Source organism: Purpureocillium takamizusanense, chromosome 1 (assembly GCF_022605165.1).
Source record: "Purpureocillium takamizusanense chromosome 1, complete sequence".
Lineage (NCBI taxonomy): Eukaryota > Fungi > Ascomycota > Sordariomycetes > Hypocreales > Ophiocordycipitaceae > Purpureocillium > Purpureocillium takamizusanense.
The window spans coordinates 5,206,173-5,232,631 of record NC_063068.1 but is presented as its reverse complement, the minus strand read 5'-3'; the positions used below and the strand labels follow the sequence as shown (position 1 = coordinate 5,232,631).

The 26,459-nt window shown below is 59.8% G+C and overlaps 7 protein-coding genes across 9 annotated transcripts; 3 read left to right on the top strand and 4 right to left on the bottom strand.

Moving 5' to 3' along the window:
* The first annotated feature begins 390 nt into the window (after positions 1-390).
* On the top strand, positions 391-3,491 carry JDV02_001594 (uncharacterized protein). The gene is made up of 3 exons (XM_047982536.1): positions 391-1,441; positions 1,619-1,808; positions 1,875-3,491. The coding sequence occupies exons 1-3, from the start codon at positions 614-616 to the stop codon at positions 2,780-2,782; spliced, it is 1,926 nt and encodes a 641-aa protein (XP_047838502.1). The 5' UTR covers positions 391-613; the 3' UTR covers positions 2,783-3,491.
* JDV02_001593 (uncharacterized protein) lies at positions 881-4,749 on the bottom strand. Of its 2 annotated transcripts, XM_047982534.1 has the most exons (3): positions 4,465-4,749; positions 4,317-4,403; positions 881-4,252 (listed from the first exon to the last, which is right to left on the bottom strand). In XM_047982534.1, exons 1-3 carry the CDS (start codon positions 4,656-4,658, stop codon positions 2,830-2,832), a joined length of 1,704 nt encoding a protein of 567 aa, XP_047838500.1. In that variant the 5' UTR covers positions 4,659-4,749; the 3' UTR covers positions 881-2,829. The 2 variants fall into 2 exon arrangements, with proteins under 2 accessions (XP_047838500.1, XP_047838501.1); XM_047982535.1 differs by having other exon boundaries at positions 881-4,403.
* A 258-nt stretch (positions 4,750-5,007) lies between these two features.
* On the top strand, positions 5,008-7,608 carry JDV02_001592 (uncharacterized protein). The gene has a single exon (XM_047982533.1). It carries the CDS (start codon positions 5,192-5,194, stop codon positions 7,355-7,357), a length of 2,166 nt encoding a protein of 721 aa, XP_047838499.1. The 5' UTR covers positions 5,008-5,191; the 3' UTR covers positions 7,358-7,608.
* A 100-nt stretch (positions 7,609-7,708) lies between these two features.
* Positions 7,709-12,490, bottom strand: JDV02_001591 (uncharacterized protein). The gene is made up of 2 exons (XM_047982532.1): positions 11,268-12,490; positions 7,709-11,191 (listed from the first exon to the last, which is right to left on the bottom strand). Exons 1-2 carry the CDS (start codon positions 12,059-12,061, stop codon positions 8,311-8,313), a joined length of 3,675 nt encoding a protein of 1,224 aa, XP_047838498.1. The 5' UTR covers positions 12,062-12,490; the 3' UTR covers positions 7,709-8,310.
* A 6,087-nt stretch (positions 12,491-18,577) lies between these two features.
* On the bottom strand, positions 18,578-19,694 carry JDV02_001590 (uncharacterized protein; the record flags this gene model as incomplete). The annotated part of the gene is made up of 1 exon (XM_047982531.1): positions 18,578-19,694. The coding sequence occupies exon 1, from the start codon at positions 19,682-19,684 to the stop codon at positions 18,578-18,580; it is 1,107 nt and encodes a 368-aa protein (XP_047838497.1). The 5' UTR covers positions 19,685-19,694.
* A 503-nt stretch (positions 19,695-20,197) lies between these two features.
* Positions 20,198-21,235, top strand: RIB4 (6,7-dimethyl-8-ribityllumazine synthase). Of its 2 annotated transcripts, XM_047982529.1 has the most exons (2): positions 20,198-20,570; positions 20,739-21,235. In XM_047982529.1, the coding sequence occupies exons 1-2, from the start codon at positions 20,368-20,370 to the stop codon at positions 21,157-21,159; spliced, it is 624 nt and encodes a 207-aa protein (XP_047838495.1). In that variant the 5' UTR covers positions 20,198-20,367; the 3' UTR covers positions 21,160-21,235. The 2 variants fall into 2 exon arrangements, with proteins under 2 accessions (XP_047838495.1, XP_047838496.1); XM_047982530.1 differs by having other exon boundaries at positions 20,198-21,235.
* A 181-nt stretch (positions 21,236-21,416) lies between these two features.
* JDV02_001588 (uncharacterized protein) lies at positions 21,417-25,718 on the bottom strand. The gene is made up of 2 exons (XM_047982528.1): positions 24,321-25,718; positions 21,417-24,246 (listed from the first exon to the last, which is right to left on the bottom strand). Exons 1-2 carry the CDS (start codon positions 24,560-24,562, stop codon positions 21,747-21,749), a joined length of 2,742 nt encoding a protein of 913 aa, XP_047838494.1. The 5' UTR covers positions 24,563-25,718; the 3' UTR covers positions 21,417-21,746.
* Positions 25,719-26,459: the final 741 nt, after the last annotated feature.

Sequence of the window (26,459 nt, the reverse complement as noted above, 5' to 3'; positions counted from 1 at the left end):
GCAGGGGATGGATGGGTGGATGGATGGATTGCTAGCCTAGTGGTCGTCGCCCCCCCCCCTCCTCCCTAACCGCACCTTATTTGCTTCAAGGTTGGTCTAACACCACGGACCCGGCCGATCGGGTCACTCAACTACCAAATACGAAGTAAACAACCCTCCACCTCCACACTCTTCAGCTCCCGCCTGCCCACCCACGCCAGCTCCCGCCCACCCACGCCAGGTGCTTTGCAGCCCCTCCTCCTCCTCCTCCTCCCCGCTTCCAGTCCTCCGGGCCGCCGAGCCGGGTACTACCGTGCAATGACGTGCTTTTATAGCGTGTGTGTGTGTGTGGTGCCGCCTTTTTTTTTTATCACTTCTCGTTTTTTTTCTTTTCTTCTTCTTCTTGTGCTGCTTGTGAGCTACCTAGCTAGGAGAGCTTGCATCTTTCCCTCTCGTGCGCGCGTCGCATCGCAACGCAACGCATTACTCGCCTCCCTAGGCGGACGTCCATCCCGCCCCATTATTGTCCAATCTATCGCTTTCTTTTCTTGAGGGACCCGATGCCAATAACGTCCACGCACAGCATACATACCTAACTCGAGCTCAAGCAGCACAGTGCTGAGCGGGAGCGGCCATGACAGACCAACCCCCACCACCATCACCACCACCACCACCACCACCACCAGCGGCAGCATCACCATCATCATCATCATCCCTCGAGGTCCGCCCCCATCCCATCAAGGGCCGCGCCCTGCACGCCACCGCCGCCTTCCGCCCCGGCGCCGTCGTCCACGTCTTCGCCGCGCCCGCCCTCCTCCTCCCCACGCTGCCGCACCTCGCCCTCGTCTGCGCCCACTGCCTCCGCCCCGGCTCCCCGCGCGCCTGCACCCGCTGCCGCGCCGCCTACTACTGCGATCCCCGCTGCCAGGCCGACGCCTGGGCCGCCGGCCACGCCCGCGAGTGCAAGGCCCTGCGCCGCGGCCGCCAACAGCAACAACAACAACAGCGCCGGAGCAGTAGCAGCCAGCAGAAGGAGCCAACCTCCAAGTCCCAGGTCCAGTCTCCTTCCCTGTCGCCGTCCTCCGGTCCGTCCTCGTCGTCAACAGCAGCAGCAGCAGCAGCAGCGCCTCCGTCCTCATCACCGAAAAAAGACGACGACGCTGCCGCCACCGGCACTGCAAGACCACCACCACCACCAACCCCCAGCGCCGGGGAAAAGGTCGCCGGCCGCTCCGGCGCCGAGCTGCCCACGCCCGCCCGCGCCCTCGTCCAGGCCCTGCTGCGCGACGACCTCGCCCGCGTGCTCGACGGGCTCGAGGGCCATGCCGCCCGCCGCCGCGAGCAGAGGAGCGGCGCCGCCGAGTGGCGCGACATGGAGATCATGGCCATGGCCGCTTGCGCCTTTGCCGGCAAGCCCGTCAACGACAAGGAGGTGCGCCGCGCCGTTGATCTGCTGTGCAAGGTGCGTGAGTCGCCCGACGGGCACCCCCCCAATCCTTGCCGCCCGTCTTTGGTCTTTATGCCACCACTCTCACTCTGCCGCAGCCATGACCTCTTTCGTCGTCGTCGTCGAGTGATGCCGCGTCGGACAACGGTCGCATTGAAGGAGTGTGCGTGTGCTGACGAGTGCCCAACACAGATCCAGACAAACACCTTTCACAGGTTCGACGCCGACCTTGGCCAGGTCGGCCTCTTCCTCGAGCCGACGCTCGCCATGGCCAACCACTCGTGCGTGCCCAACGCCATGGTCCAGTTCATCGGGCGGACTGCCGTCTTGAGAGCGGAGCGCAGCATCGAGGCTGGCGATGAGATTGAGATCTCCTACACAGGTGGGCAGGAAGAATCCCTCGTCATTGCTTTTTGACCGTCTTGTACCCTGACCAAGCACCCCCTAGACTACACGGATCCCTACACCATGCGAAAGGAGGCCCTGGCCCAGTATTGCTTCGAGTGCCGCTGCCCTCGTTGCAGCCACAACCTCAACGTCTACCAAGTGTGCGCCACCACGCCCGTGGTCGCGCCGCCCGGCACTAGCCTCGCCCCCGACGCTCCCTCTGCCGCCCAGCGCCACCCTGCTGTCATCGATGAGGCGACTGTCGCGCTGGCAAAGTCCAATGGCGAGTCCGCCACCAGGCTAATCGAGGACTGGTCCAAGCCCGACAGGCCGCCTAGCCGCCGCCTTCAGCTCCGCGCCCAGTACAGCGACTGCAGGGGCCTCGTCGGCGGTGACTTGTGGGCCGTCACGCCTGTGCCTCAGGTCCTGGCTGAGATATCCATACACTACGCTGAGAAGCGTAATTTCGCGTATGCGCTGGCCGTGGCCTGTCTCGTCGCGACCCGGGTCGACCCATACCGATATGTCGCGTGGTTCCACCCCGTCAGGGTCAAGAACCTCTTCATGATCGCCAAACTCTTGGCCAATACCGCTGAGGAGAGCGCATCACTCGGCAGCTCCGTCATGTCGGCACCCATGAAGGCCAACATGGACCAGGAAGCCCAGACCAAGCTTCAGGACATTGACCAGGTCGCTTTGTGCCAAATCCTGCTCGTCATGATCCTTCGTGCGGCTCCTGCGGGTGTCCCTGCCGAGTGGGACCTCGTGCTACCCGCGCGAGAGCTGCTCCAGGATATTGAGCAGCTACCAGGCAGGGAAAAGGAGCTGTCCCTCATCAATGCCTGGATCAAGGATCCGGCCAGCGAGGCTTCCAAGGCCTTCTTCGACTATGCCGTGGTGCAGCAGGTGAACGCCCTCGCCAGTCTGGGCAATGCGGCTCTCAAGATGGACTTCGGAATCGTGTTTTGAGCGCCAATTCTTGGCTGCAGGGGATATCAGAAAGAATCCGGTACGGCTTAGCCTCTCGCCTGCCAGCCCCCTCTCTTTGTCGCGGCATTGAGACTGGTCGCTGCCCGTGTGCGCCTAGGCCTAGCGGGCTCAACAAGACCGCGAGCGGCCGGCGATGAGCGGTACAGGTCGCTCGATCGAGCGTGCGCGGCAGAGATGCCGCTGCCAAAGTCGGATGACGACAGTGCCACGCGCTTCGGTGGCGTTGTGTCAAAGTCTGGGGCGTCTGTCCTGCCCGTTGACCCGCGCTTTTTGCGTGGGTTGTCTGTGTAACACGACTGCATGTTCTCCTCGTCCCGGTCAGGACTTGCGCTGACGCCCGCCACGGTGCTTCCTCGATTCGGTGTGCTCGACGGCATGCTTGAACGAGCTTCGAGGCGCTGTATCCGGGTCCTGAAGAGATCAAACTCCATTTGCAGTGATTCGATCTGGCTGGCGCGGTTTCCAATTTTGGATATGCTGCTGGTGAGGATATCGAGCTCGTGAGAGGAGAAGGAGGGTGTCTCGGACGTGGTGGGTGGAGGATGGGCGCGGTCCCGCGCTAAATCTGCGCGGAGCTGCTTGATATCTCGCCTCAGCGAGGTGACTTCTGCGGCATATTCTTTCGAAGTTGCGATGCCGTCTAGGGCAACTTGCTTCGTCTCGTCCACCTCACTCCTAAGTCGGTTCACCTCGTCCTTTGACTCGCATAGCTCGTGATTGGCGTCTCGTACATCGTTTCTGAGCTGGTCTACCTCCTCCCTGGACTCCTGCAGATCCTGCTGCGTAGATGCTAGTTGCTCGCGTATACCCTCAACCCCCTGAAGATCCTGCTGCACTGCGGCAAGCTGGTCTTGCAGGTTCCCAACGTCGTGGAGACTCTGGTGCGCTGATTCCAATTGGCCCCGCAGGTCTTGCGCGTCGGATTTAGACTTGGACAGTGCTTGCCGAAGCTCCGTTACGACCCTATCCGTAGTCTGAAGCTGTTGGTCAAGCCTTGAGAGGACCGAGCCGGCGTTCTGGCCGTCCCACTTGAGGTCGGAGAGTTCTGACTTGAGACTGCCGATGTCGTCGCGCTGGCCGTTGCCATCCCTGCGGACGCTGTCGATGGACTCGCTCAGCTGCTGCATCTGGCGATCTACCTTGGCCATGGCGGTCTCAAAGTTGGTGACGACCTGCATGCCCGTGGCGCCGATGCGATTGATGTCTTGTCGCTGAGCGTCGAGCGTAGCCTGGAGCTGCATCAGGTCCAGGCCATGGGGCATGCTCGTGCGGGCATTGAAGTTCTTGAAAGAGGGCTTCTCCTGCGTCGGGGTGCTGCTTGAGTGGCCGATGGTCGCGGGATGGCCGTTCTTGAGCTTGAGCGTTCGCAGTATATTGGGCTCAGCCCTACGGCGCAAGTCCGTTGCTGATTTGAGGACTATGGAAGCGACTCTAAGGATGTACTGGCCGCTTATCGATGCAACGATGGATTAGATGTGCTTAGAGGCAAGGTCATGACCGGGGCCATTCTCACTCATTCAGAATGTGGTTCACCGGCGTACGGAGACACTTCTGTCCAATATTGGTGCGGCACTTGGCGCACTCCGCCTCTTGGAGCTGGCTGCCTTGGAGTCAGTGCAGCTCGCTTGAAACGCGCCTCCAGGGGCGTCACTGTCACTCACCAGCCGCCCACGAGGGTGTCGGCATCGCCCTGGCGCGGGGCGGCCGCCGTGGTGATGCTGAAGGCGGGGAGCGAGTCGTCATCGCCGGGGCTCGTGGCAGGAGTCAGATACTTTTTCCCAATCTGCAACCACGAGTTGGGCAGCGAGCCCAGCTTTGCATCACATTGGGCGCATTTGACGGTGACGGTGTCCATGGCGGATGAGCGGGCGGGGGAAGCATGCCATGGGCAGTCGACGCCCGTCGCTGGAAGTGGCAGTGCCTTGAGCTTGAGGCTACCAGACCAGGTACGAAGGAAGTATGGAGTCGCGTCGTAACCGCGTAAATGAGAAGCAGTCGCGCGCGGCGCAGTCATCAGGGACCTGCACCTGCCCTGTCCAGCTCCAGCTCTCCTTCGCACCATTGGCGAATCGCCGTGCTGGCTGCCCCACCTGCCCCGCCTGGCTGGCTTGCATTCTTACTCCCAATGCTCCTTCCCACCTTCGTCTTCTTATCTTATCAGCAGACTCTAGGCCTTTTTTTCCCGACTGCATTCCCATCCGTCGCGACAGACTCACTGGAACGTCAAGCCGCCCAAAACCCTGAACCTCACCTCTTGTCTCAGTATCGCCGGAGTCGGAGGCGAGCTCCACTGCAGCCTCTTCTCCGTCCTCGTCTGCACTGCCAGCTTCTCGTCTTGGCTCTGCGCCAAAGCACTCTTGCCAACAGCCTCCCTGCTGGGCTCGCGCCATGGTCGCGGACTTCAGACAACAGCTGCAGCGCGTCAAACAATTCGCCCGCCACCTGTTCGGCGCCTCCTCCGAACCAAGCACGACTCAACACCAATCTGACTCCCAGGGCGACCCTCCAGGAGCCGAATTCCCAGAACACGACGATTCAAGCATGAAGAGATCGGCCCCCGATGACGCCTCTAGCGAGAGCAGCCTGAAGCGGGCGAGCCCCCATGACGACGGTGGCGACCAGGCCGGCGAGTGGCAGACTGTCACTCGCCCGAACAAGAAGCTCAAGAAGGTCCCGCGCCCCGGCAAGAGCTATCCAGCCCTCACTTTCTCGTCGAATGCTCGCCTCAATGGCAAGATCAACCTCAACCAGCTCCGCGATCTCGTGCTCTACATATATGCCGATGGCACAGCCCCCCAATGGATCGCCGTCTCTCACCGGCCGCATTTCCGGAAGATTGTTACCATCATGATCCCGGGCCTTGAGGAAGCCATGTTCAAGGAGAATGTCGATTTTGCCGCTTTTGATGACGCCGTCCAGTCCAGGGAACCACGCATCGCCACATCGCCCGACGACTACTATCCGCGTACCCTGACCAAGGACAAGTTGCCCCTGGCCCTCCAGCTCTTTGCTGATATGTTTCCACACCTGTGGCCCGTCCGGACGCCTGGCGATGACAGGCACGGCAAGATGCATTCGCCGCTGGCCGCTTTTCTCACAGCCCCCGTCCCCAAGGACAAGGGTTCTTCCAACAAGGGCGGAGTGAAGCCATATGCAACACCTCAGGGCTGGAAAGATGAGAGGACGCCAATCACCGAGTTTCTCGCTTGTGCCGAAGATCTCAGGGACAACGGCTTCGTCGTTCACCCCGCCCTGCTTTCAGAGGAGGCCCGCAAGAATTTTGTGCTCCCCGATGGCTGGGTCATCACCGAGGTCGACAGGCTCGAAGACGGCGATGTTCCCGACAAGGACATTGAGGAAGGCTCTGTCCTAGCTGGCCGGACGGTCCTGGGCCTAGACTGCGAAATGTGCATGACGGGCGAAAACGAGTTCTCCCTGACACGCATCAGTCTCGTCGACTACTCCGATGGCAGTGTCGTCTTGGACGAGCTGGTCAAGCCTGACAAGCCCATCATTGATTATGTCACACGCTTCTCGGGGATCACGGAAGAGATGCTCGCGCCGGTCACGACGTCTCTGTCCGACATCCAGCAGAAGTTGATCAAGATCCTCCGCCCACGGACCATCCTCGTGGGTCATTCTCTCGAATCCGACACCAAGGCCATGAAGCTATCGCATCCCTTCATTGTCGATACCTCCCTCCTATACCCCCATCCCCGCGGCTCTCCATTGAAGCAGTCGCTCAAGTTTCTGGCCCAAAAGTACCTGAACCGGGAGGTCCAGAAGGATGGCATGCTCGGCCACGACAGCATAGAGGATGCCAAGACGTGTCTCGACCTCGTCTCCCAAAAGTGCGCAAAGGGAAAGCTCTGGGGAGTTAACGAAAACCAGGGCGAGAATCTCTTCCGCAAGCTGGCGAGAACAGGCACGACGTACAAGGCCCAAGGCGGGGCAACTGGCGGTGTTGAGTCTGGCAAGACCAGCGCCGCAGTCGATTGGGGCAATCCTACTAAGGGTCCGGGGGCCGCAGCCACGTACACCTTTGGATGCCAGTCCGATGAAGAGGTCACGACGAACATCATCCGGGCTGTTCAAGGCGACCCCGACGGCAAAGTGGTCCGGGGTGGCGGCGCCGACTTTGTATGGGGCCGCATGCGCGAGCTTGAGGTCCTCCGCGGGTGGTGGAACAGGAACAAACTCGAGGCCACCAACACGGACGGCGGCCCGCCCGACGAAGACGCGCTCAAGGAAATGATGCAGGACGGCGGCGAAGCCAGCTCGCCACTCGAGAAGGCGCTCATCCGGCTCACGGACCGGCTAGGACGCATATACGAGTCCCTGCCCCCGTGCACGGGGCTCATTGTCTACTCGGGCTCGGGCGACCCGCGCGAGATGGCCCGCCTGCAGCAGATGCAGGGCCAGTGGCGCAAGGAGTACAACTCGGGCGTCAAGTGGGACCAGCTGAGCGTCCAGTGGAGCGACACGGAGGACCAGATGCTTCGCAAGGCTGTCCAAGCGGCGCGGTCGGGTATTGGCTTTATCGGTGTCAAATAAGGGCGTTTCGAACAAAATACTACTAGGCCGACAGGAGGGACCATGTCGCTTATTGTCACACCCGGATGGAGGCGGTGAAGTGGCCTGGTCAGCTTAGTGTATGTTGAAGAAGTTGACGATACAACTAGTACTACTACGTACCACTGGATACCCCGAGAGCAAGACGTGGCCAGGTACGAATATACAGACAGCATAAACAGTGCCTGCACGAATAGACGAAATAATAAAAAAGAAATTGCGCTACGCGAGGCTGTGATTGTGCCAAATACGTTTCAGGCATGCACAAGTTGGGACCACGGCGTTTCACCGGCACACTTCATAGGCAAAGAGCGATGAAAGCACGAGGTCAGTGGCCTGGGTACAAGGATAATCATTTGCAAGCGGTATCTGCGTGCATTGCGTCAACATCGTTGAATAAAAGAATTTCTTTCCGGCCCTAATGGCCGTCCTCACCCGCTCTCCTTGCGCTCTCGTCCATGTGTAAAATTACGACTGCCGTCCATGCCTCATACCAGTGTATGTAAAAGAAAACGAGAACATGTATATCCAAGTGCGACGGAGCGCTCCCACAATTCATGACATAAGGGACCGGCTGCCAGCCCGCTGCATCCCAGGTATCCGATGCCCAAGTACATGCCAGAGGGTCTCAATGCCTCTCCGTATTATTTTTGTACGCCCTCGTTCCCAAGCCGACAGCAGGAGACCAATCTGAGAGATAAATGTTTTCAAGGAAAGCAACAGGGGGCATGCTGCAACAACAGGTGAAACCAACGCTTGGCCCGTCCATGGCATCGCTATCCAGAGCGCAAGATACTGGTGCGATAATTATCATGCAAAAGCGGCACCCGGGGGTGCGGTGATCACTGTACAAGAGTGTTCGTGATTGTCTTGTAGTCTTCGGTTATCGGAAGTAGAAAGACACCAACGGTTATCGACTGACCAGCCAACACCTGTTAACTTCGCCGCCTGGAGGAGGCGGTGTCGTTCACAAGCTCAGCCGAGCTTGCGAGGTCGGTCGACGCAGGCTTAGGATCATGTCTACTGACGCCGTGATGCGGTACGGTGCCCAGACTGGCGGGTCGCTCGTTCTGTGAGCCTTGCAGATCGACATCGACGAAAGCGCTCGAAAACTCCAAGGAGGAATTTGATGACAGTCGCTTCTGAGATGCCGTGCGCTCGAATGGAAGAGGGGCCAACCTAAACGCCCGTGTAGAGCCACCAGACTCGGCTTCCGGGCCCTTGTCCGATGCTGAGTGCGATGCAGTCTCTCCGTGAGACGCAGACTCGACGAGGCTGAGTGCGGAAAGACGATGGCGATCGACAGACCCCGAATTGCGCTTTGAGCTTTTCCTAGGGATTGCCGGCAGCGCAAGATCGTCCTCATCAAGAGAGCTGACACGGCTTGCGTCACCCGCCGGCTTCTTGCTCCTGCCCTGCCTCTCCTCGACCGGGCTGACGGGCTCATCGGGGTCGGAGAGCTGAGGATCTCCGCTATCCGTGAGGAGATCCCCGGGTCGCTGTGGCGATCGTTTGGGAGAGTGCTTCGCTTTCGGCTCGTCATCGTCCGACTCGATCGGGCCGTTCCTCAACACCCCCATTGCCACGGGGATGCCCTCGGGTGGTGTCTCGTCACCGAAGCCGCCGTTCCGCACCATGGCCGGAGGCATGCGCTTGCTTCGCACGACCTCGAAGCCCTTGCCCTTCTCCTTCGTCTTGCTGCTGAACATGTTCCGAAACCAGCCCGTCGCGGTGGCCACCGGTCCCGTGGGATCGGCCGGTCCAGTCCCCAGTTTCCTACCGGGACCCTCCGAGTTAAGGGCGGGCCCTCTAACCCCGTAATAGAAATCCACCTCGCGTGTAGCGTAATCTGGCCGATTCGCAGGGAGATTCATGGTCGCGTTGGGCGGTGCCGGAGTCGCAGCGCGAGATATCTCTTCACCCGTCTCGGTTGCGTCGCCAGACGCCGTGGCAGCTTGAGTGGCCTTTTTGGGATCGAGCAACTCGGGCCCCTTGTCAGAGTATGTCGAGTCCCTCAACGTGTCTCGTCGTGTGCGACGAGGTGGTCGATAATAAGGGTCGGACGCCTCCATGCCGGCTGGCACGGGCTGCCGCGCTAAATTCGGTCCGGCGATGAAGGAAAACATGCTAGTCTCGCCTGGGGTGCCGGGTATGTACGAGCTGCCTGTGTCCACGTGCCGCGGGCTGCCCGAATACATGTCGATGCTATCAATCGCGGAGCTGCTCCTGTGTCGGTGGCGGCCGCCGCCCATGCCGCCCAGACTGGCGGCCGACCCGGAGCGAACTCTACCGCTGGGCATCACGTAGCCAACTCTGCCACCCTCCTCTGCATCGAGCATTGCCGCGGTAGATAGCTGGCTTGCTCGCGACGGACCAGCTCGAGTGCGGCTCGTCTCTCGTCGTGACAGCTGGCGCATGCCAAAGATCTTGGATAGTCCGCCTCGCGTAAGGCCCGTTACGTCGTCACCACCGGCCCCGCACATCCGCGCCACCACCTCCACGACTGTCTGCAGGGCACCCAGGAAGAAGGCGAGAACGAGCACAGCTGCGTGAATCAGCAAGATCGCATATCCAATCCATCCCTTGGGGCCTTCGGTGACGCCGAGGCTCGGGACGAAGGCGACCATGAGCAAAATGGTGACGGCGCGAAGAGACGCGAAGAGCGTGTGGTAGGCGTTCATCGACGTAGGCCGGTTAAATGGACGGAAGGCGTGCAAGGTAAAAATTTGAATAACCTCGCAGATGGCCAGCAGCACAACTTGGGCAACGCCGCTGGGCTGAACGGCACCAATGGCGATACCGCGGATGAAGTTTAGCATCGCCGGGATGAGTGCAAACGCAGCAACCTCATCCGAGTAGGTGTTATAAAGCGGGCCATACCGCAGCACCGTAGGCAGGTCATCGAACAATACCGACTTGGGGCGTGTCCTGAGGATGATCAACAGGATCCAGGCCGCGCAGCCCAGCAGCAGGACCAGGGTCAAGACCGCCAAAGCAACGGTATACGGCGGCGAGCTGCCTGCAATAACGAGCTGAAAAGTCGAGAGCGCCACAATGGGCATTAGCATGTAGTTAAACACGATGCGCACCACGTTGCCGATGCTGAAGGGTATGTTCTTGGCCCGAAGGTCCTCTTCGGATATGTTGTTGATTCTGCGCCACACCCACTGGACCAGAAAGCAGGCCTGGAAGAGTACGAAGACGCCAGCAATGATGACGCAGAGCCAGACCATCATGCCAGGCCAAATGTCCGTGCTCTCCGCCATACCGATCAGCTGGCCCAGCTCGTGGAGCCCGTATCCATCGGTGGCGTTGGTCACGTAGATGCCGTCGACAACACTCTGCCAGGGTGGGGAATGGGCGACGAGGCTCTCGTTGAACATGAGGGCAGACCATCCCACCTGGCTGACCGCAGGCTGATAATAGCCTGGATAGTCGAGGGACAGGGCGCCGGTCAGGGCGACAAATTGGATATACTGCAGACAGTCACCGAAACCGGGGGTGACGAGCCTCAAGAGGTCAGAGTCTCGGCCATAGTTGGAGGACCAGTGAAAGATGTTGGTGGTGCCCCAGGGGCTGTAGATGGCGGCGAAGACGACGGCGATGCCGCAAAAGAGAAGGATAAAGAGAGGGAGGAATTTGAGGACCCAGGCGACGCCTCCCAGGTCAGGGGTGACTGTGACAGACATGCAGCCGATGTTAAGCGCTGTGGTATCGCCATTGATGATGATCATGGTAGCGGCAAAGGAGGCGAAAGTGTACTCGGAGCGGAAGTCATGGCTTATGTTGATCGAAGGCAGGCCATAGGGAAACTGGCTGCAGAGTCGGACAAGGTCAGTGTTTGTTCTCACACATGAGGGGAAAGAAGGGGAGCATCGGGTTCGGTGCGTACGCAGTCGGGTGGAAGACGGGCGAGAGCGGACATGAGCCATTGACGAGAGCGTCTTTGCAGAAGCTGCTGAGATGGTTCCAGGGCTCGTACGTCAAGACGTTGACCCGCTGGACCAAGGTAGTGGCCTTGCCGCCGTCCACCGTTTCGACAATCTTGCCGTTATTGTTGGCAGGGTCCGGGTTGGTCCAGTACTCAGAATCGGGCGGTGGCAGCTTGTCCTGATACTGCTGGCCGGTGACGTTGCCCCATACAGTGAGTTGGAGGTTGTGGGTGCTGTTCTTGGTGTCGAATTTCGCTTCGGCAAACTTGGGCTCCCATTGCAGGCGGGGAGAGGCGGCGGAGCGGTAGTCGTCGGAAAGGCAGTTGGTAACGTTAACACGAACAGCATCGGCTGGAGAGGCGACGAAGAGGATGAGAAGTAGGATCGTTCCGAGCAGAGTCGTGGGCGGCGGGCGCAACGAGCTATGCAGAGCGTCGGCCCACGACCTCGTCCTCCCTCTCCGCCGACCAGGTCGTCGATTAGAAGCATCATGGGTCCCCGCGGCCAACGGTTGTCTTTCGTACTTGCCGAGCCGCGAGGGCGCTATACCAGCCGGTAAGGCCTTCGTATTGTCGCCGCCGCATCGCAGGTGCAGCCGCGGGCGTTGTCGACACCGGTCGTGGTTCGAGTCATCATAGCCGTCACAGCAGCGACACGGTGAGCTGCTGCAACGATAGCTGGCATTGTCGCCATCGTCGAAGTCTTCATCGTCGTCGTCGAGGCGATGGGGCCCGGCAACCCAGCTGAGACGCATCTTTGGCTGGTACAGCAGCAGCCTTCACCAGCGGCGCATCTTGGGCGCGGAAGGACGGGGAGGACGGACGCTGTTGGCGATGCAGGACCGTTGGCGAGCTAGTACGTCAAGGTTTCGGAATGACGATGGTTTGGGGGTTTGATGAGAATCAAAGTAAACGAGGGACACCACCGGATGAGGTGGGATACGAGAAAGAGAAGAAAGAGAAAAAAAACAGGACGAGAGACCCAGGCTGGGAGGCTGAACACGAAAACAGTCGGGAGACGGCAATACGAGCGAACTGGGGGGGTGGGCGAGGAAAGAAATCAGAAGATGGGGTGGATGGACGGGATAGCAGGCAGACTAACGGCGGAGGAGCTGCCGGTGGTGCTGGGCGCTGGCACTGGCGCCGGTGCTGGTGCTCGCTGGGGTGGAGCTGGCGTAGGTTGGCAGGCACCTGCAGGCAGGCAGGCAGGCAGGCAGGCAGGTGCGAATAGAAACAAACAGAACAATCTCAGGGAGCCGTCGCGCTGACAGGAGGCGGCAGGAGCATCCCAGCAGTGGAGGTAAGGTATCCTGATTAGGTACGATACAGTTAGGTAGGTGCGGTATAGGTACTGCAATCACGGTACAGCGTAGCGGATGGCGGTCGCAGCACCCAACTTCATCATAAGTAGGTGCTACTAAAGTAGATCGCTCCCGAGATGAATACTAAGGGGCCGCCTGGTGGTGGCCTCGGGATGGATGGGTGGACAGTACCAGCGCGCAGGCAGTGAACAAAAGCGACGACGACAGCAACATCAACAGTCTTTGTTTTTCGTCCATCTGGCGGATCTCACAGCTGGGGCAACACTACAACCCAGCTTGGGCCAGGGGTGGTGGTGCGTGCAGTGCAGCTCATCAGCTTTCCTTCCATCTGGATCGCCTGTCCGGCGCGGCGGCTGAGCGCCCCCTGGGGGTCCTCGTGCTGCTGGGATTAGTATCGCAAAGCCTCCCGGTTCTCTTTCATCATATCCTGGCATGGCCTGCTGGAGTGGAGGGTGGGGCCAGGAAGACCCTCACCTGAGAAGTCCCCGTCGACCTCACCTCGCCTCACATCACCTCGTCCCGTCACAGGGGGACGGGAACCCCCCCCGCTCCTTTCTCAACCTATCCATGGAACCAGCCGCCCGCGCCCAAGTGTCCCCGCCACCTACACCACCGCCTGATCGCCACTTATGGAGGCCCTATTGCTGCTGCTGCTGCTGCTGCTGCTGGCGCTGCGCCTTGGTGGTGGACGCTTGGGCGCTGTCGATGCGCCATAGCCGCCAACCAAGCGGACGGGGCGGTTGCCTGATCCACCTCTGGGCTTGGGCTTGCGAGCAGCCGGGCCCCCCCTTTTCCTTTTTGTTTTTTTTTTGTCTCCATCCCATCCCATCCCACTTCAAAAAACCTGACCCGACTGACCGGTTGTCCTCCAGCGGCTGTCGCCCGAGGGCTGGGCTGGGCTGGGCTGGGCTGGGCTAGTGGGGGGTTGCAGCACTGCCTCAAAGCCCGCGGCTCTTAGCGCGCCAACTTGAACCAACGGCCGCGACGTCGCCTCATAGCATCCATGCCTTTTCCTTCCCTCGTCCCTCGTACCCAATATGCGCTTTGGATGGCTTATTGGGGCGGCACGACAACGGGCTGCGCGGGCCAAGCAGGTACCGCATCTGAGGCACTGTGCTCTACTGCACTGCAGCACATGAAGGTATTAGTAGTATGTGCCTTAGGCAGTACTAATCTACTAAAGTACCAAAGAGGCTGCACGTATGACGAGGTTCCAAAGGTTCAAGTTCCGCGTCGGACCGCCAGCGACCCAAACTGGGCGACGCCGAGCCTGACAAAGATACCTACATACTACCTACGTACGACTTCGTGCCTCTTACATGCTTGGCCCATCCCGCCGAGACGGAACAGCGCGCGCAACAGGCCACACCGCGTCTATCCGTCCGTCCGTCCGTCCGTCCGTCCGCTCCGTCAGCCTGACCCCCTGCTGTGCCTCACCTGAACAGCGAGCCCCTTGCGGACGGAGGACCACCACCAGCCAACGTGGCATGGAGACTCCGAAAAGCCGGTCCGGCGCCCGTACTGTAGTTAGGTACCGTCCCTGAATGGAGTTTCCGGTCAACTACATGACTACTAGGTACTACCGCTATAGACGACGGGGAGTGGTTGGTGGTGGTGGAACCCCCCCCCCCCCCCCATCAGCACCTGCTTCTTCATCATCGTCATCGCCGCCGTGATCGTCGTAGTCATCGTTGTCGGCACCGCGCGATAGCAACCACCAGACGTTAATCAGCATTGTCCAACCCCGGGTCGTCGCGCGCAACACCAGTTTATTAGGTTCACCACATCTTGCTTGATCGTGGTCGCATTCCTGCCCCTCCGTCGCACATGTACCCCGCGCAACCGGTTTGCCGGAGCAGCCAACATCACACACATATACCACACGCACACACACCCGCGTTGTGTCCCTCACCCGGCCGAAGATGATGGATGGGATGTCGTCGTCGTGCTGCCTAAAGCTGGCCTCCCCCGGGTCTGCCCCATCTGGGCAGCCAGCCAGTCCCTTCCCGATCCAGCACGCCGCCAACGCTGAGACCGGGACTGGCCCTCTCTCTGTGTGTGTCCCTCTTGGGTGCGTGTTCGAGGTTGGACATGCTACGAACTTTGCACGCGTTGGCGTACCTACAGTAGTACAAGCTGTACCCAGTGGGTGCTTGCAGGCAAGGCCCTTCCTCGACCCTGCAGGGCCTCGTCATCGCGTCCCCCCCCCCCCCAAGAAGGCCCTCGAGCAAGGCTGGATCGAGTAACGGGGACCCCGCCGCCGTCAGCAATGGCAGCAGCTCTCGCGTCCGGATCGTATTCCTGCGTCTGCGTGCGTGCCGGGTCCCCCCCGGCACAGTGAAATCCGTCTCCGACGCTCACCAGCTCCGAACGAGATTGACGTGGACGGCTGCGACCCTCTCCTCCTGCATGCAATGCAGTCACTGTACCAAGCACGTAGTGACAGTAATATCCATTTCATCCAAAGAAAGAGTGCTGTCCTGCACATAATACGTATGCCGCAAACCGCTCTCCGCCGCCCAGTACATGCTGCACATTCATCGACATATCTTGTTCTTGCTTCCTCCTACATATATACCATAAGTTTTAAGACATCACTGATGATCACGGGCATATACACATCTAAATCCGCTCTTCGCCCCTCCCCTCCCGTTCTACCCACGTCGAAACTCCCCTCCCCCCAAAAACGCCACTTCTGTCGGTCCCCCCCCCCCCCCCCCCCCCTTTCCAGTGCCGGCCATCTATCTCCCCACGAGTCTCACCCGGTTTCTAATTTCAGCCAACACCGCCCGCCCGCCCGGAAAGCCGGCCAAATGCCAGTTCCGTGTTGCAGATTGCGGGCTGGCTGCGAGACACAGAAAAAAATAGAAGATAATGAAAAAGAGAAACAAGGCAAGACAAAGACGCCCCCTCGGAAAAAAATTTGGATGAACACACACAAAGGGGCATGGCAGATGAGAAAAAAGCGGTCCAGGAGTGTGAATGTGAGTGTGAGGATGAGAAATCGCGGAGACAATGCAAAGAAACGTCAATCGCCTAGGATTCTCGAGCATCGACGTGCATATAATTTAATTTATTGCCCAAAGTTGAAGTGAGAAGGGGTTCATCCGCTGAGAACCTGCTGCTGCTGCTGCTGTTGCTGTCGCTGGACGCGCATAACAGCACGTCTGCAGTGCTCCCCCCCTCGCATCACCCCGTATCTCTCTCGTCATTGAAGAAAAAGTCGGCAGCCCCCGAGCATACCTATACTTCGTACATACACTACGGTACCTACTCACCTTTAGTGAGTGACGGCGTTCCTACATGTACCACACCCTCATCACGACCACTACCACCACCAACCCAAGCTCATGGCCGATACGAAGAGACCCTCACTTTGTTGGCGTCCACCACACCGCACAACACCACGCCACACCACACCACAAGACAACGCACCCGCCGCTTCGCCTTTCCTTGCCTGGCCGCCCTCCCGCCCAGCCGCCGCTTCAGGGTCCGATTCGCTGTACTTTGTCCGGACGCCCTGTCACGAGCTGCGCCGTTGGCCCTCATCTCCGTCTCTCTCTCTCACTTGCTCTCCCGCTCGCTCGACCACCATCAGCCTCTCTGCTCTGACCTACTTTGCTCTGCTCTGCTCTGTCTTGGCACGTCGATTTCCTATTTGTTTCGTTGTCCTGCTTGCAAGTACTGTTCCTTTGTTTTCGGGCTCGCTCGCGGTCGTTATCGCCATCCGACGACACCCCTTCTTCCCTCCCTCTCCAGCTCCAGTCGTACGTCGGACGCGCCCTCTTCCCTCCTTTTGCGGCGGCACGCGAGCACATGGCCACTTTGTGCATATTCGCGACTCCAAGCCGTACGCGCCCCCGTTCGCCCGTCGTCCCGCATCCTTGCATAGCTGGACCGTGAACTCTAAACGGACTCATTCACCCGTCCACCTGGGCAGACATTGACATCCCGCGCTGCCCTGCTCCCGTTTTCGAGCAACGAAAAACGTCTGTTTCACCATCAAAACTATAAGTCCATATTTGTTGCACCAGCTAGACGAGCAATGACAGCGAACCCCAGATCATCCTTTTTGTCCGGGCCTGTTCGAGCAGGCGGCACCATGCATCGTGGCCATCACTAATCACGCAGCTCGCTTCCCCTTTGCCTGCGACCGCATTGTGTACTCAACATCTGCTTCCTCCCCGCGCCTCGTAGCCCAGAGCTCCACTACAAGACGTAGTCGCTCCTCTACAAGTTGTGCCTCGGCCAAGGTCTCGAAAGGGAGCCCCCGTGTCAACGTCCCGTCCCAGACATACTTGTCCACCTCAACCATCAGGTTGAGTTGCCGAGCAAGGCCCATGCTGCACGTGTCGATTGCTGTCGCAATACTGTGTACCTCCTGGTTTTGCGGCACGGCTTCGAGAGGCAGCCTTCTGGAAACAAACCTTCTTGGATGCCCGTGGGCCGCCTGGGACCGTTGTCGACGCATAAAATATCGCCGGGGATCACGATCCTCCGCACTTTCCGAGCTCCTCCGCATTACGGGGCTATCGTTGCTATGCTCCGGGCTTTCTTTCTCGACAACCTCTCGCGAGAGGCTATGTGACCGCGACTCTGCCATAGGCTCCGGCGTTTTCATGAGAAGTGTCTGTCTTAGGTGGGTGTAGACCGCGCCAGATTCCGAAGCGCCTGCTGGAGCTTCGTCGACAGGTGCATGCCCAGATTGGCTGGCCTCCCGCGGGTGATCCTGTCGCCCGGTATGCCCACGATCACTACTTACAGGCCCCTAACCTTGGGTAGACACTGGCGGGATGTTGTTTCCAATGAAACTCAGGAGGCTGGTCGCAATGTCTGGCCTCTTAGGCGCTCCATGTGCGAATATGTGACCGTTGGCCAGCGTATGCTCCATCCTCTCTGCCAACGTGGCGAGAGTGAGCGAAGGAGGGGACTGGGCCTCCCAGCGGCCTCCCAATCTCGACATGCCGCTCCGCCGGGCATCATGCGGTCTTGGCGCAGATACACCATGCCGTGCATGGGACCTGAATGGAGGGTTGCGACGGCTTTCACGTCCCCCTCGTCCAATATCAGAAGGCGGCGTCAGCAACATGCCGAGCCTTGCCGGCCGTTGAGAAGATGGAGTACTGTCCACGATCGAGCGGAAGTTAGAGGGCTGAGGCCGGATATTGGGACTGCTTGGCGGAGTCTCGCGCCCAATTCCCTCTCCAAGCTCGTCCGAGTCGGACATATTCAGTCTCGCTGAAACAATCGCACCAAACTCTGTTTGATGCCCCATTTGGGGACGGTATTCGCCAGTGTCAGCCTCGGTAGGATCTTGCTGTGCGTCCAATTCGCTCTGCATCCAGTTCAGTGTTGATTGCGTCAGGGGTTGCAGAGGTTGTCTGATTGTCGAGTCGTGCGGCCCTGACAAGCGAGGTGACTTCGCTTCCGCTGGCGCCGGCCCAGCTGCGCTTTCATCACAAGCAATCCGGAATGACTGGTCTGAGTTCCTTTGAAAGTACCGGCGTATATCTTCGCGGCCGCTGTTATGGGCCGACGCGCGGTCGCATGAGGGTTGCTTCAATAGTGGTGTTGGAAGGGTCACATCAACCACATCAGCCAGCGCGGCATCGTCGGTTGTGTTACTGTCCCTGCGAGACATGTCAACGCTGAAAACTGTTCTCATCTTTGCAATCGTCTTTCCGGATCCTGTTCCGGCTTCGATCTGGTTGGTTTCGGTTTCTTTTGGCGCCTCAGCTGTATCCATTAGAGATGTGGTCGAGGTTGCTTCAGCCTTCGCTTGCCTATCCAAATGCTCCAGCATCTCGACCATGTCCATGTCTTCATACATTTCTAACACATCACAGTCTGCTAGAGGTGTCAGATTGTCCAAGTATTTATTTCCTTCATCATCGTCGACGCTACGTAGCCAGTAAGCCGTGGCACTGAATCTAGTTGTGGAGGATGAAATCACCTTGTTGAGATCCGCACCGGTGAGGCAGCCACTGTCTGACTCTCTCCTCCGTCGGGTGACTTTCTGACGCCGTACACTGACCAGCACAATTCCTCAAAGCGCTCCAACACTTCTTGTTGGTTGGCGAACTGCACCTCGTCCTTCAACGAGGAACCGTTCACGTCGTAACTTCCCTGGGGACAGGTGATGTTCAGCTGCATGAATAGCATTGGCGAACTTCCAGGCAAAAATCTCAAAATATGTGACTTGAGCTGCTTGTACAGCAGTTTTGGCAGCTCTCCATAAGATGATAAAGGTCTCCGATCCACCGACACGAATATTGCTTTGCTCTTCATCGCCGTCAAGTCGAATTCTCGATCCGGGAGGAAGGCTTCCAACGCGAAGCCACTGGCTTCATGGTGAAGACTGACTGGCGTGCAGTTGGCAACCGACGCTTTGCCGAACAGCTGAAGGGCGGCCTCTTTGACAGAAGCCGAGGTCTTGGGTGCATACGACATGAGGCTGCCATCGTGCCCGGCCACCTTCAACGACACTTTCAGGCATGGCCGAGCGATGACATATGCGCTTAGAAGGTCTCGCATCCCCGAAAGCGTCTTATGTGTGTTGTTGAGGAGGAGAGCTCTCCGCGCCGGTAGGGGTTTGAAGAGCTCAGTGGCTTGCACGGTCGATCCAACAGGCGCAGAGACCGGCTTTCTGTCGACGACGCCGCCAACACCATGCCGCAACCAGATGCGAGTGGCCACCGGTTCTCCCGACGTCCTCGTCGTGATAGCCACGGTAGCGATGGAGTTGACACTAGCCAGGGCGTCGCCCCTGAAACCAAGCGTCTCGCCGCCCTTGTTCCGAAGCTCCTCAAAGCTTCTCAGCTTGCTTGTATGGCCCCTCCTCCCGAGCAGGTCCAGGTCTTCCAGGTCGACGCCGCGGCCGTTGTCCCGCAGCACGATTCTGTCGAGTGTGTTGGGCGATACGACGACGTCAATCGACGTGGCGCCGGCATCGATGGCGTTGTCAACAAGCTCCTTGAGAACATCGCGAGGGCTCGTGAGCTTCACTGAGGAGGAGAGCAGGCGAACGGTCTCCTGCGGCAAGGGGAGAATGGCCATGACACAGACGTTGCAGCTCGCGGTGAAGTGAGCTGGTATACGCTCATCCAGACGCAACCGAATAGTAACAAGCTGCGGCTGTTCGAAATGATTGGCAACAAAGAATGAATGCTTGCACACCCGCGGAGTGCTAACAGGGAGGCCTGCAAGCCAAGGATGACTTTCTGCCACCAACACATCTTGAGTTACTTGATTGATGCCTGAGGAGTCTCGCGAGACTAAGCGAATGTGTAAGGAAAGTACATCTCGGGAGCTCCTGACAACCTGGAAGTCACGCCGTTCATGAGACAGGCGCGAACCGGCGTTCCTTCCATTGTAATCGAGGACCCTGAATCAAGGAGGCCCGTGGCTTTTGGCTGGGCCGGCCAAGGGTGCTGTGGAGCATCAATAGCCAGTGACGTCTGCCCATAGCTCTCCCTCAGGAAGCCTCCAGCCAGGGCCCAGCCAGCTCAGGACCCCGAAGAAGGCGTCGAACTCGGACCTGCCAGCTGCCCCGCCGCGTTCGTCAACCAGCCCCGCCATCGTCGGCGTCCCTCCCTCCCTCCCATTCCACGGATTGCTGAAGATTATCAGCCCGCTCCTCCTCCTCCTCCTCCTCTTCTTCCCACCTCCCCCCTCCCACAAATCAACAACACCCCCGCGCAAAGCCGTTCCCGCCCGTCCGCCCGCCCGCCACATCCATCATGTCCCTCAAGGGCCCGACCCCCCAGCAGCACGACGGCTCCGCCCTGCGCGTCGCCATCGTCCACGCGCGCTGGAACTCGACCATCATCGAGCCCCTCGTCGCCGGCGCAAAGGCCAAGCTCCTCGCCTGCGGCGTCAAGGACGCCAACGTCGTCGTGCAGTCCTGCCCGGGCTCGTGGGAGCTTCCCTTTGCCGTCCAGCGGTGCGTCGTGTGCCGCCTCTGATTCCTGCCTTGCCTTGCCTTGCCTTGCCTGCCTCTCTCCCTCCTCTTCCCAACTTGACCTTCGCTTTCTCCTCGCGCTCCTCCCTTATCTATACCTGCGTATGATATGATAGATAATATGCTGAAACCTTCCCCTACGCCCTTCAGCCTCTTCTCCGCCTCGCAGATCCAATCCTCCTCCACAGGCGCCGGCCCCTCTGCGACCGACCTCCTCGCCTCTTCCACCGCCGACCTGACCTCGACCACCACCACCTCCTCCTCCCTACCCGGGGGAGCCGCCGCCTCGGGCCCCTTTGACGCCATCATCGCCATCGGCGTGCTCATCAAGGGCGAGACCATGCACTTCGAGTACATTGCCGACGCCACCACCCAGGGCCTAATGCGCGTCCAGCTCGACACGGGCGTCCCCGTCATCTTCGGCGTCCTCACCGTCCTCAACGACGACCAGGCCAAGGCCCGCGCCGGCGTCGACGGCAAGGGCCACAACCACGGCGAGGACTGGGGCCTGGCCGCCGTCGAGATGGGCGTCAAGAGGAAGGAGTGGGCGAGTGGCAGGATTGAGGGCTAGAGTAGTAGTAGTAGAGGGGAAATCTCAGACAAAACATAATTTCCTTTTGAATAAGACTGCAACGAGATCTACTGGCGTCATTTTGCCCGTGCACGTCGCTACCTCTTGTGGGCTCGGCTTGGTCCAGACACGGATGCGCGTATGGTCCATACGTTAATGAATCTCGACGCCATCCACCTCATTCGGCACCCACTCAAGGCAAATGGCGACGTATCACTTCCAGCCGGCACAGTGAGACACAGTGAGTGACCGACATACATCATCCAATTAGTCAATTAGCACGTATAGCCATGTCTATCTATCGTCCGCAGAGCGCGGTCCATCCTGGGGCGACCAAAGTTTCCCATTGCAATATGTGCCTGCTGACGCCCAAAGTCGAAACCAGATATCTAGCTGGAGATGGTGGCGAAATTCTCGGGCGTGGCTGCCAGATATCCCCAAGAAAAAATACACAAGCCCAATGACGACAAAGGAGAGAGAACTCAAAGGGGTAAATGATACGGAGAAAGATGGACAATGATGCAAGCAATGAGCCACTCAACCTTCACCACCAGGCGCGACGCGTCTTGGCCAGCCGTCAGTCTGGCTCACAGTGCCAGGTCGCCAAAGAAACTCTTTTTGCTCTTCCACTGTGACCGCTTCTTGTCGCGTTTGGCCCTCATCTCCTCCCAACCCTGCTCGTCGTCGTCTTCGTCGCCTCCCGCACTCTGCTCTTCCTTGGGGACCGCCTTCACGGTCGACTTGCTCTTGTCGTCGCTCCAGCTGGAAAGCCCCCCCGACATTGTCACGGGCCTCGGGGCTTCGTCCATGGCGGGCGATGCGGGGGCCACCGACACCGGCCGGTAGCGGCCAGGCAGGCCAATGTTGCTGCGCTCCGAAGGGGCAATCGAGGGCGTGTATCCAGCCATGGAGCCGCGGATGGATGGAGCGCCCTGCCGTGCCGGTGGTGGCTGCATGAAGGATGCGGAGCTGGGCTGCACCATGCTCATCGTCCGCATGCCGTAATCCATGCGGCGCGGCTCCATCATGTTTGGCATCGGCTCAGCCATCATCGAATGTCGGGACGGTAGATCAACCATGGACTGGTTGTACGGCAACGGGCCGCCGAACTGCTGCCCCGGTTGCATCATGTGTTGCTGCATTGGTGGCTGCATCGGGGGCCCCCCACCATTCTGATTTACCGCCATCATCTGCATAAACTGCATCTGCATCTGCATGAACTGTTGCATCTGCTGCGTCATCTGGATCTGCGCCTGGTCGCCGGGCGTGAGCATCGGCTGGGGCATCTGGGGCATGCCGTTGTACATCATGTGCGGGGGGATGCCGCCGACCGGGTCGAAACCGGGACCTTGAGGCCCGTTCATGGCAGCCATCTGATGAGGGTCGATGCTGGGGCTGCCCCGGCGCATGGCTCTCGATCGCTCCTCACTCGCGATGACGCCAACGAGGCCGCCGGGAGCGTTGGGCACCTGCAGCCTGGGCGACTGCCCCACGTCACCTCCGAACGCAAGCGACTCTCTCACGGCCGGCTTGACGATGCTAGCCCCGACAAAGGGATCCTGTGGCAGGTTCCTGGCAAACGCGGGGAGGACGGAGTGTCGACGAGAGTCTGTCACGACAGACGCCGGACGGCCGGGGGGCGGTCCCTGGGACGACGAGCGCAGGTGGGAGTTCGAAGGCATCTGGCTCAGCCTCGTTGGCGGCCGGTTCCTGGTCGGGAACCCATGAGCTTGAAGAATGCCAAGAGGCACGTCTTCGTCATCATCCTCATCGGATGCCCCAATGGCTGGGTCCGGCGAGGGCGCCTTCATCTGGCTGAGCTGTGGCGCGCTCGACGATGGGAGCAGGCCCGGACGTCCGGTCCGCTGAATCGGCGTGCTTGGAGTTGGCTCCCCTGTGACCTTCATCATCTGCTGCCGATAGACAGCCATGTGTGCCTCTTGCTTCCTCCGCTGCTTTGCCTGTTGCTTCGACTTTTCCTGCTCGTCGTCGTCGTCATCGTAGTTAATCTCGTCTTCCTCATCCGCCTCCTTTGCGGCGGAGACAGCCGCCTTGTCGTTTGAGCTTCGTTCCTTGTCCTGTCGGTACTTTTCAAATTCTGCGGGAGTCATGACCTTGTTCTGTGGTGGCCTGTTACTGGCTGACCGAGGAGTATACGGTTGAGACGGCCGAGAAAACCGAGACGCGCTTCCCTCGAACATGTTTTCCTCCTTGTTGAATGTAGAGGCGATGGTGCGATGCTGGGGCGCAGCGAACGTGTCATCCTCACGCCTGTACCGATAAGTCTGGGGTTCGCGGGGTTCGTTTCGCTGCCCTTCTTCCGCCGCCAAAGACTTCATCGCCGTGACAGAATCTCTAAGAAGCTTAGCGTCTTCGTCTTCCACCACATCCGAAGTGCGGTTCGCATATTTGAAGGAGCCGGGAGTCTGGTGGCGAGGCACAGGCGGCGGCGGCGTATCGTAGGCGTTGCGCGCCGTGTCCGACTCACTCGTGCTGCTCTGGCCGCTCAACAGCGGCTCCGACGGCTGGAAACTGTCTGGGCTCATTGGGGCTGGCTGCAGGTGTCGAATTCCTGTAAGGGATCGGGGCTCGATGAAAGCGTCATTTTTCAAGGTTGCCATGCTTGCCCTTTTGTCAAAAGAGGGCATCATAGAGCCGAAGTCCGCTCCCAAATCCAGTCCAGATTGTTCCTGTGGAGTTGGCGTTGCTGTACTCACCGACGACGCCGTCAGGCCCCGTGACCTATTTCCGGCGTCCTCCCCGCTCTGAAAGGTGAGTATCGGGGGCACGTCAGGGATAGGCGACGACTCCTTGGGTGGGGGAATCGTGTGCTTCTTTTGTCCGCCGAAGGAAAAGGTGCGGGTGGCTCGGTCCAGAAAACTGGACTTGAGGCTCCCACGGCCTGGAGACTCTTGGGGCTGTGACTGCGGTGGCCGCTGCAGCGGGGGAGGCTTCGCAGTGTGGCGGTAGTCGTCGTTCCCGCTGCCACCAGCAAAGTCCGTCGACGAAGGGGCCGTCGACGCGTTGCTGTGGCGAGAAGAATTATCGGTCGACGTGGCATTCGTCGTGTTGGAAAGGCCGCTACCACTGCCACGGGGGGTTGCGTCAGCAAAACCATTGCTCGGTGTGCGAGGCAGGCAAGGTGGACATTGGCGACTTACCGATTCGTCTTTAGGTCAGCAAACATGTTATCCTCGCCGTTGAGTTCCAGGAAATTGGGCTTCGGGGTCACATTGGCCGAGGCGCGGGCCATCTTGGCTCCGCCGTCAAAGGTCCGGTTGTTGGCAACATCCTTCCGCTCGATGACGCGAAACGAGTGCTGCTCGGGTGTCGTTATGGGCACATGCTCGAACTCGTCGGCGGCGGACTTGCGCCGGGAAAAGGCGACCGAGAATCTAGGCATGTAGACCGCCTGTCGAGCGTGGCAGGGCCAGGCGTTCGTGTGGTCCGAGATGCGAGATGGGAAGAGGACGAGTGTTGTGTCGGTTTCGCGTAGGTGTTGCCGTGCCGAGAGTGGACTGTTGTTCCGTGCTTGCGAGGCACGGCCGCTGAGGGGCGATACGAGGTGCTGGCGGCGGTTGTGCAATGACGGACAGGCAGAAGCGGCGAGCGAGCCGTCGTCGGACCGGTCGGGTCGGGGGGGTGGGCGGCTTGGGCCTGAGGCGGGAAGCAAGAGACAAGACGCTAGCAAGGCACAGTCTGCAGGCAAAGGACGTTAACAATGAGCCGCTTGTAATGACGGGAATGCAAATGGGTTGAGCAGCGACGGAAGCGATTTGCTTTGGCCTGGCTGTGAAACCTGAAACCTGGCGGTTGGCCGGACGTGGCAGGCATGCAGTCGCTGGCGGGAGAGAAAGGAATGGGGCACGCTCTTAGTTGGACGCACTCACAATAATCTCCAAAAGAAAAGCGATGCAGGGGTGACACGAGCGATGGCGGTCGGGCTGAGGACCGGACCGCAGGCGAGCAGAGCAGGGGACAATCGGTGTCGGGCTCAGCTCAGTTCGTGCCTCGTCGTGGTTGTGGTTGTTGGGTGGTCGTGGCTGTGGTCGTGGCCGCTGGTGATCTGGCCGCCGCAGAGCGAGAGAGAGAGAGAGAGAGAGAGAGGAGCAGAAACGGAGCGGAGCAAGCGAAGGAAACGGCGGGCAGCCCGACAGCTAGGCACTGCTTCAAGGGGAGAAACGACGATGACGAGTGGAGGTACCGGATGGGGCTCGACGGGCGAGAAGGTCGAGCGAGCGAGCGAGAGAGTGGGCAAACGAGGGGGTGAAACCGACGAGGCCAGCGGTACGAGCACGTACGTGTACTGACTGACTGTGCTGCAGCCGAAGTAGGTACGTACAACGGTCTGCGTCCTGTCCTAGGCTGGCGGGTGGGCGGGCAGCGGATGCCGGTCGACTACAGCGAGACGAGCACAGCACGGACGCCGGTCCAAGCCTCTTGGTCAAGCAACACGGTTGGGTAGAAACGAGCGTTAGGCGAGATGCGGCGGGAGCAGCATCGTTGGCCTCGACACAGGGCTAGAAAATAGTATGTACGAATGGATGCTGTGATGGAAGAGAGATGGGATGAGAAAGGAGACGGACGAGAGGGCCTGGTCGAACGGAGACGGGGGCGGGAGAGAGAGGGGGGGTGGGTGGCCGGCGGCATGCGGCGGGCAAACCCTGGGCTGCCCTGCCTGCCTGCTCGGCCTGCCTGCCTGCTTGCCTGCGTGCCCTTTGATGGGCCACGGGGCCGGACGAGCACCAGACCGGACAGGTCAAGTAAGCCAAGGTACTGTACCTGTACTGTTAGCACTAGGAGCTTTACTCTGGAGGGGGGTGTAGTACAGACGGAGCAGGTACTAAGGTACCTACGCACATACTACAGGCAGGTTGGTTGCCGGTATTTCGCACCTGGCCTTGCTTCCCAACCATCCACTGCTGGCGGGGGGGCACATTGAGGACTGGATGGATGGAGCTTGGGCGCGGGTGCTGCGCTGGTGGTGCTGGCCCCCGTGTACCGGAGCTTTAGCCATCTACATACAACCTACCTTGGTAGTACCTGGTAGCTACGATGGTGCTGGATGCAGCGCAGTCGGGTAGCGCCGCTGACTCGCTGGCTGGGGGCCCGTCTGGTGAGCGCCCGCGCGCGGGGGTGACCTGACCCAGCCTCCACCAAGGAAGAGAGACCTCTGCAGTGGACTGGTGGTGCAGGTGGGTTAGTGGCACGGTACTGTGTAGGTACCTATCGAAGCGAACACGACCTCACCTCCCTCACCTTTGCCCGCAACCACCAGCGGCTCCGCCACCTTGGACCAA

Bases quoted from the DNA above. Each gene is read 5' to 3' on its own strand.
- JDV02_001593 (XM_047982534.1), bottom strand. From the start codon at position 4,658: ATGGACACCGTCACCGTCAAATGCGCCCAATGTGATGCAAAGCTGGGC. The intron at 4,404-4,464 runs GTGAGTGACAGT...ACTCCAAGGCAG, and splicing joins GACACCCTCGTGGGCGGCTG to CCAGCTCCAAGAGGCGGAGT. The intron at 4,253-4,316 runs GTGAGAATGGCC...TGCATCGATAAG, and splicing joins GTGAACCACATTCTGAATGA to CGGCCAGTACATCCTTAGAG.
- RIB4 (XM_047982529.1), top strand. From the start codon at position 20,368: ATGTCCCTCAAGGGCCCGACCCCCCAGCAGCACGACGGCTCCGCCCTG. The intron at 20,571-20,738 runs GTGCGTCGTGTG...TACGCCCTTCAG, and splicing joins CTTCCCTTTGCCGTCCAGCG to CCTCTTCTCCGCCTCGCAGA.
- JDV02_001592 (XM_047982533.1), top strand. From the start codon at position 5,192: ATGGTCGCGGACTTCAGACAACAGCTGCAGCGCGTCAAACAATTCGCC.
- JDV02_001594 (XM_047982536.1), top strand. From the start codon at position 614: ATGACAGACCAACCCCCACCACCATCACCACCACCACCACCACCACCA. The intron at 1,442-1,618 runs GTGCGTGAGTCG...TGCCCAACACAG, and splicing joins CCGTTGATCTGCTGTGCAAG to ATCCAGACAAACACCTTTCA. The intron at 1,809-1,874 runs GTGGGCAGGAAG...AGCACCCCCTAG, and splicing joins GATTGAGATCTCCTACACAG to ACTACACGGATCCCTACACC.
- JDV02_001591 (XM_047982532.1), bottom strand. From the start codon at position 12,061: ATGCGTCTCAGCTGGGTTGCCGGGCCCCATCGCCTCGACGACGACGAT. The intron at 11,192-11,267 runs GTACGCACCGAA...CCGACTCTGCAG, and splicing joins CCCGTCTTCCACCCGACTGC to CCAGTTTCCCTATGGCCTGC.
- JDV02_001588 (XM_047982528.1), bottom strand. From the start codon at position 24,562: ATGCCTAGATTCTCGGTCGCCTTTTCCCGGCGCAAGTCCGCCGCCGAC. The intron at 24,247-24,320 runs GTAAGTCGCCAA...CCCCCGTGGCAG, and splicing joins GCTGACCTAAAGACGAATCG to TGGTAGCGGCCTTTCCAACA.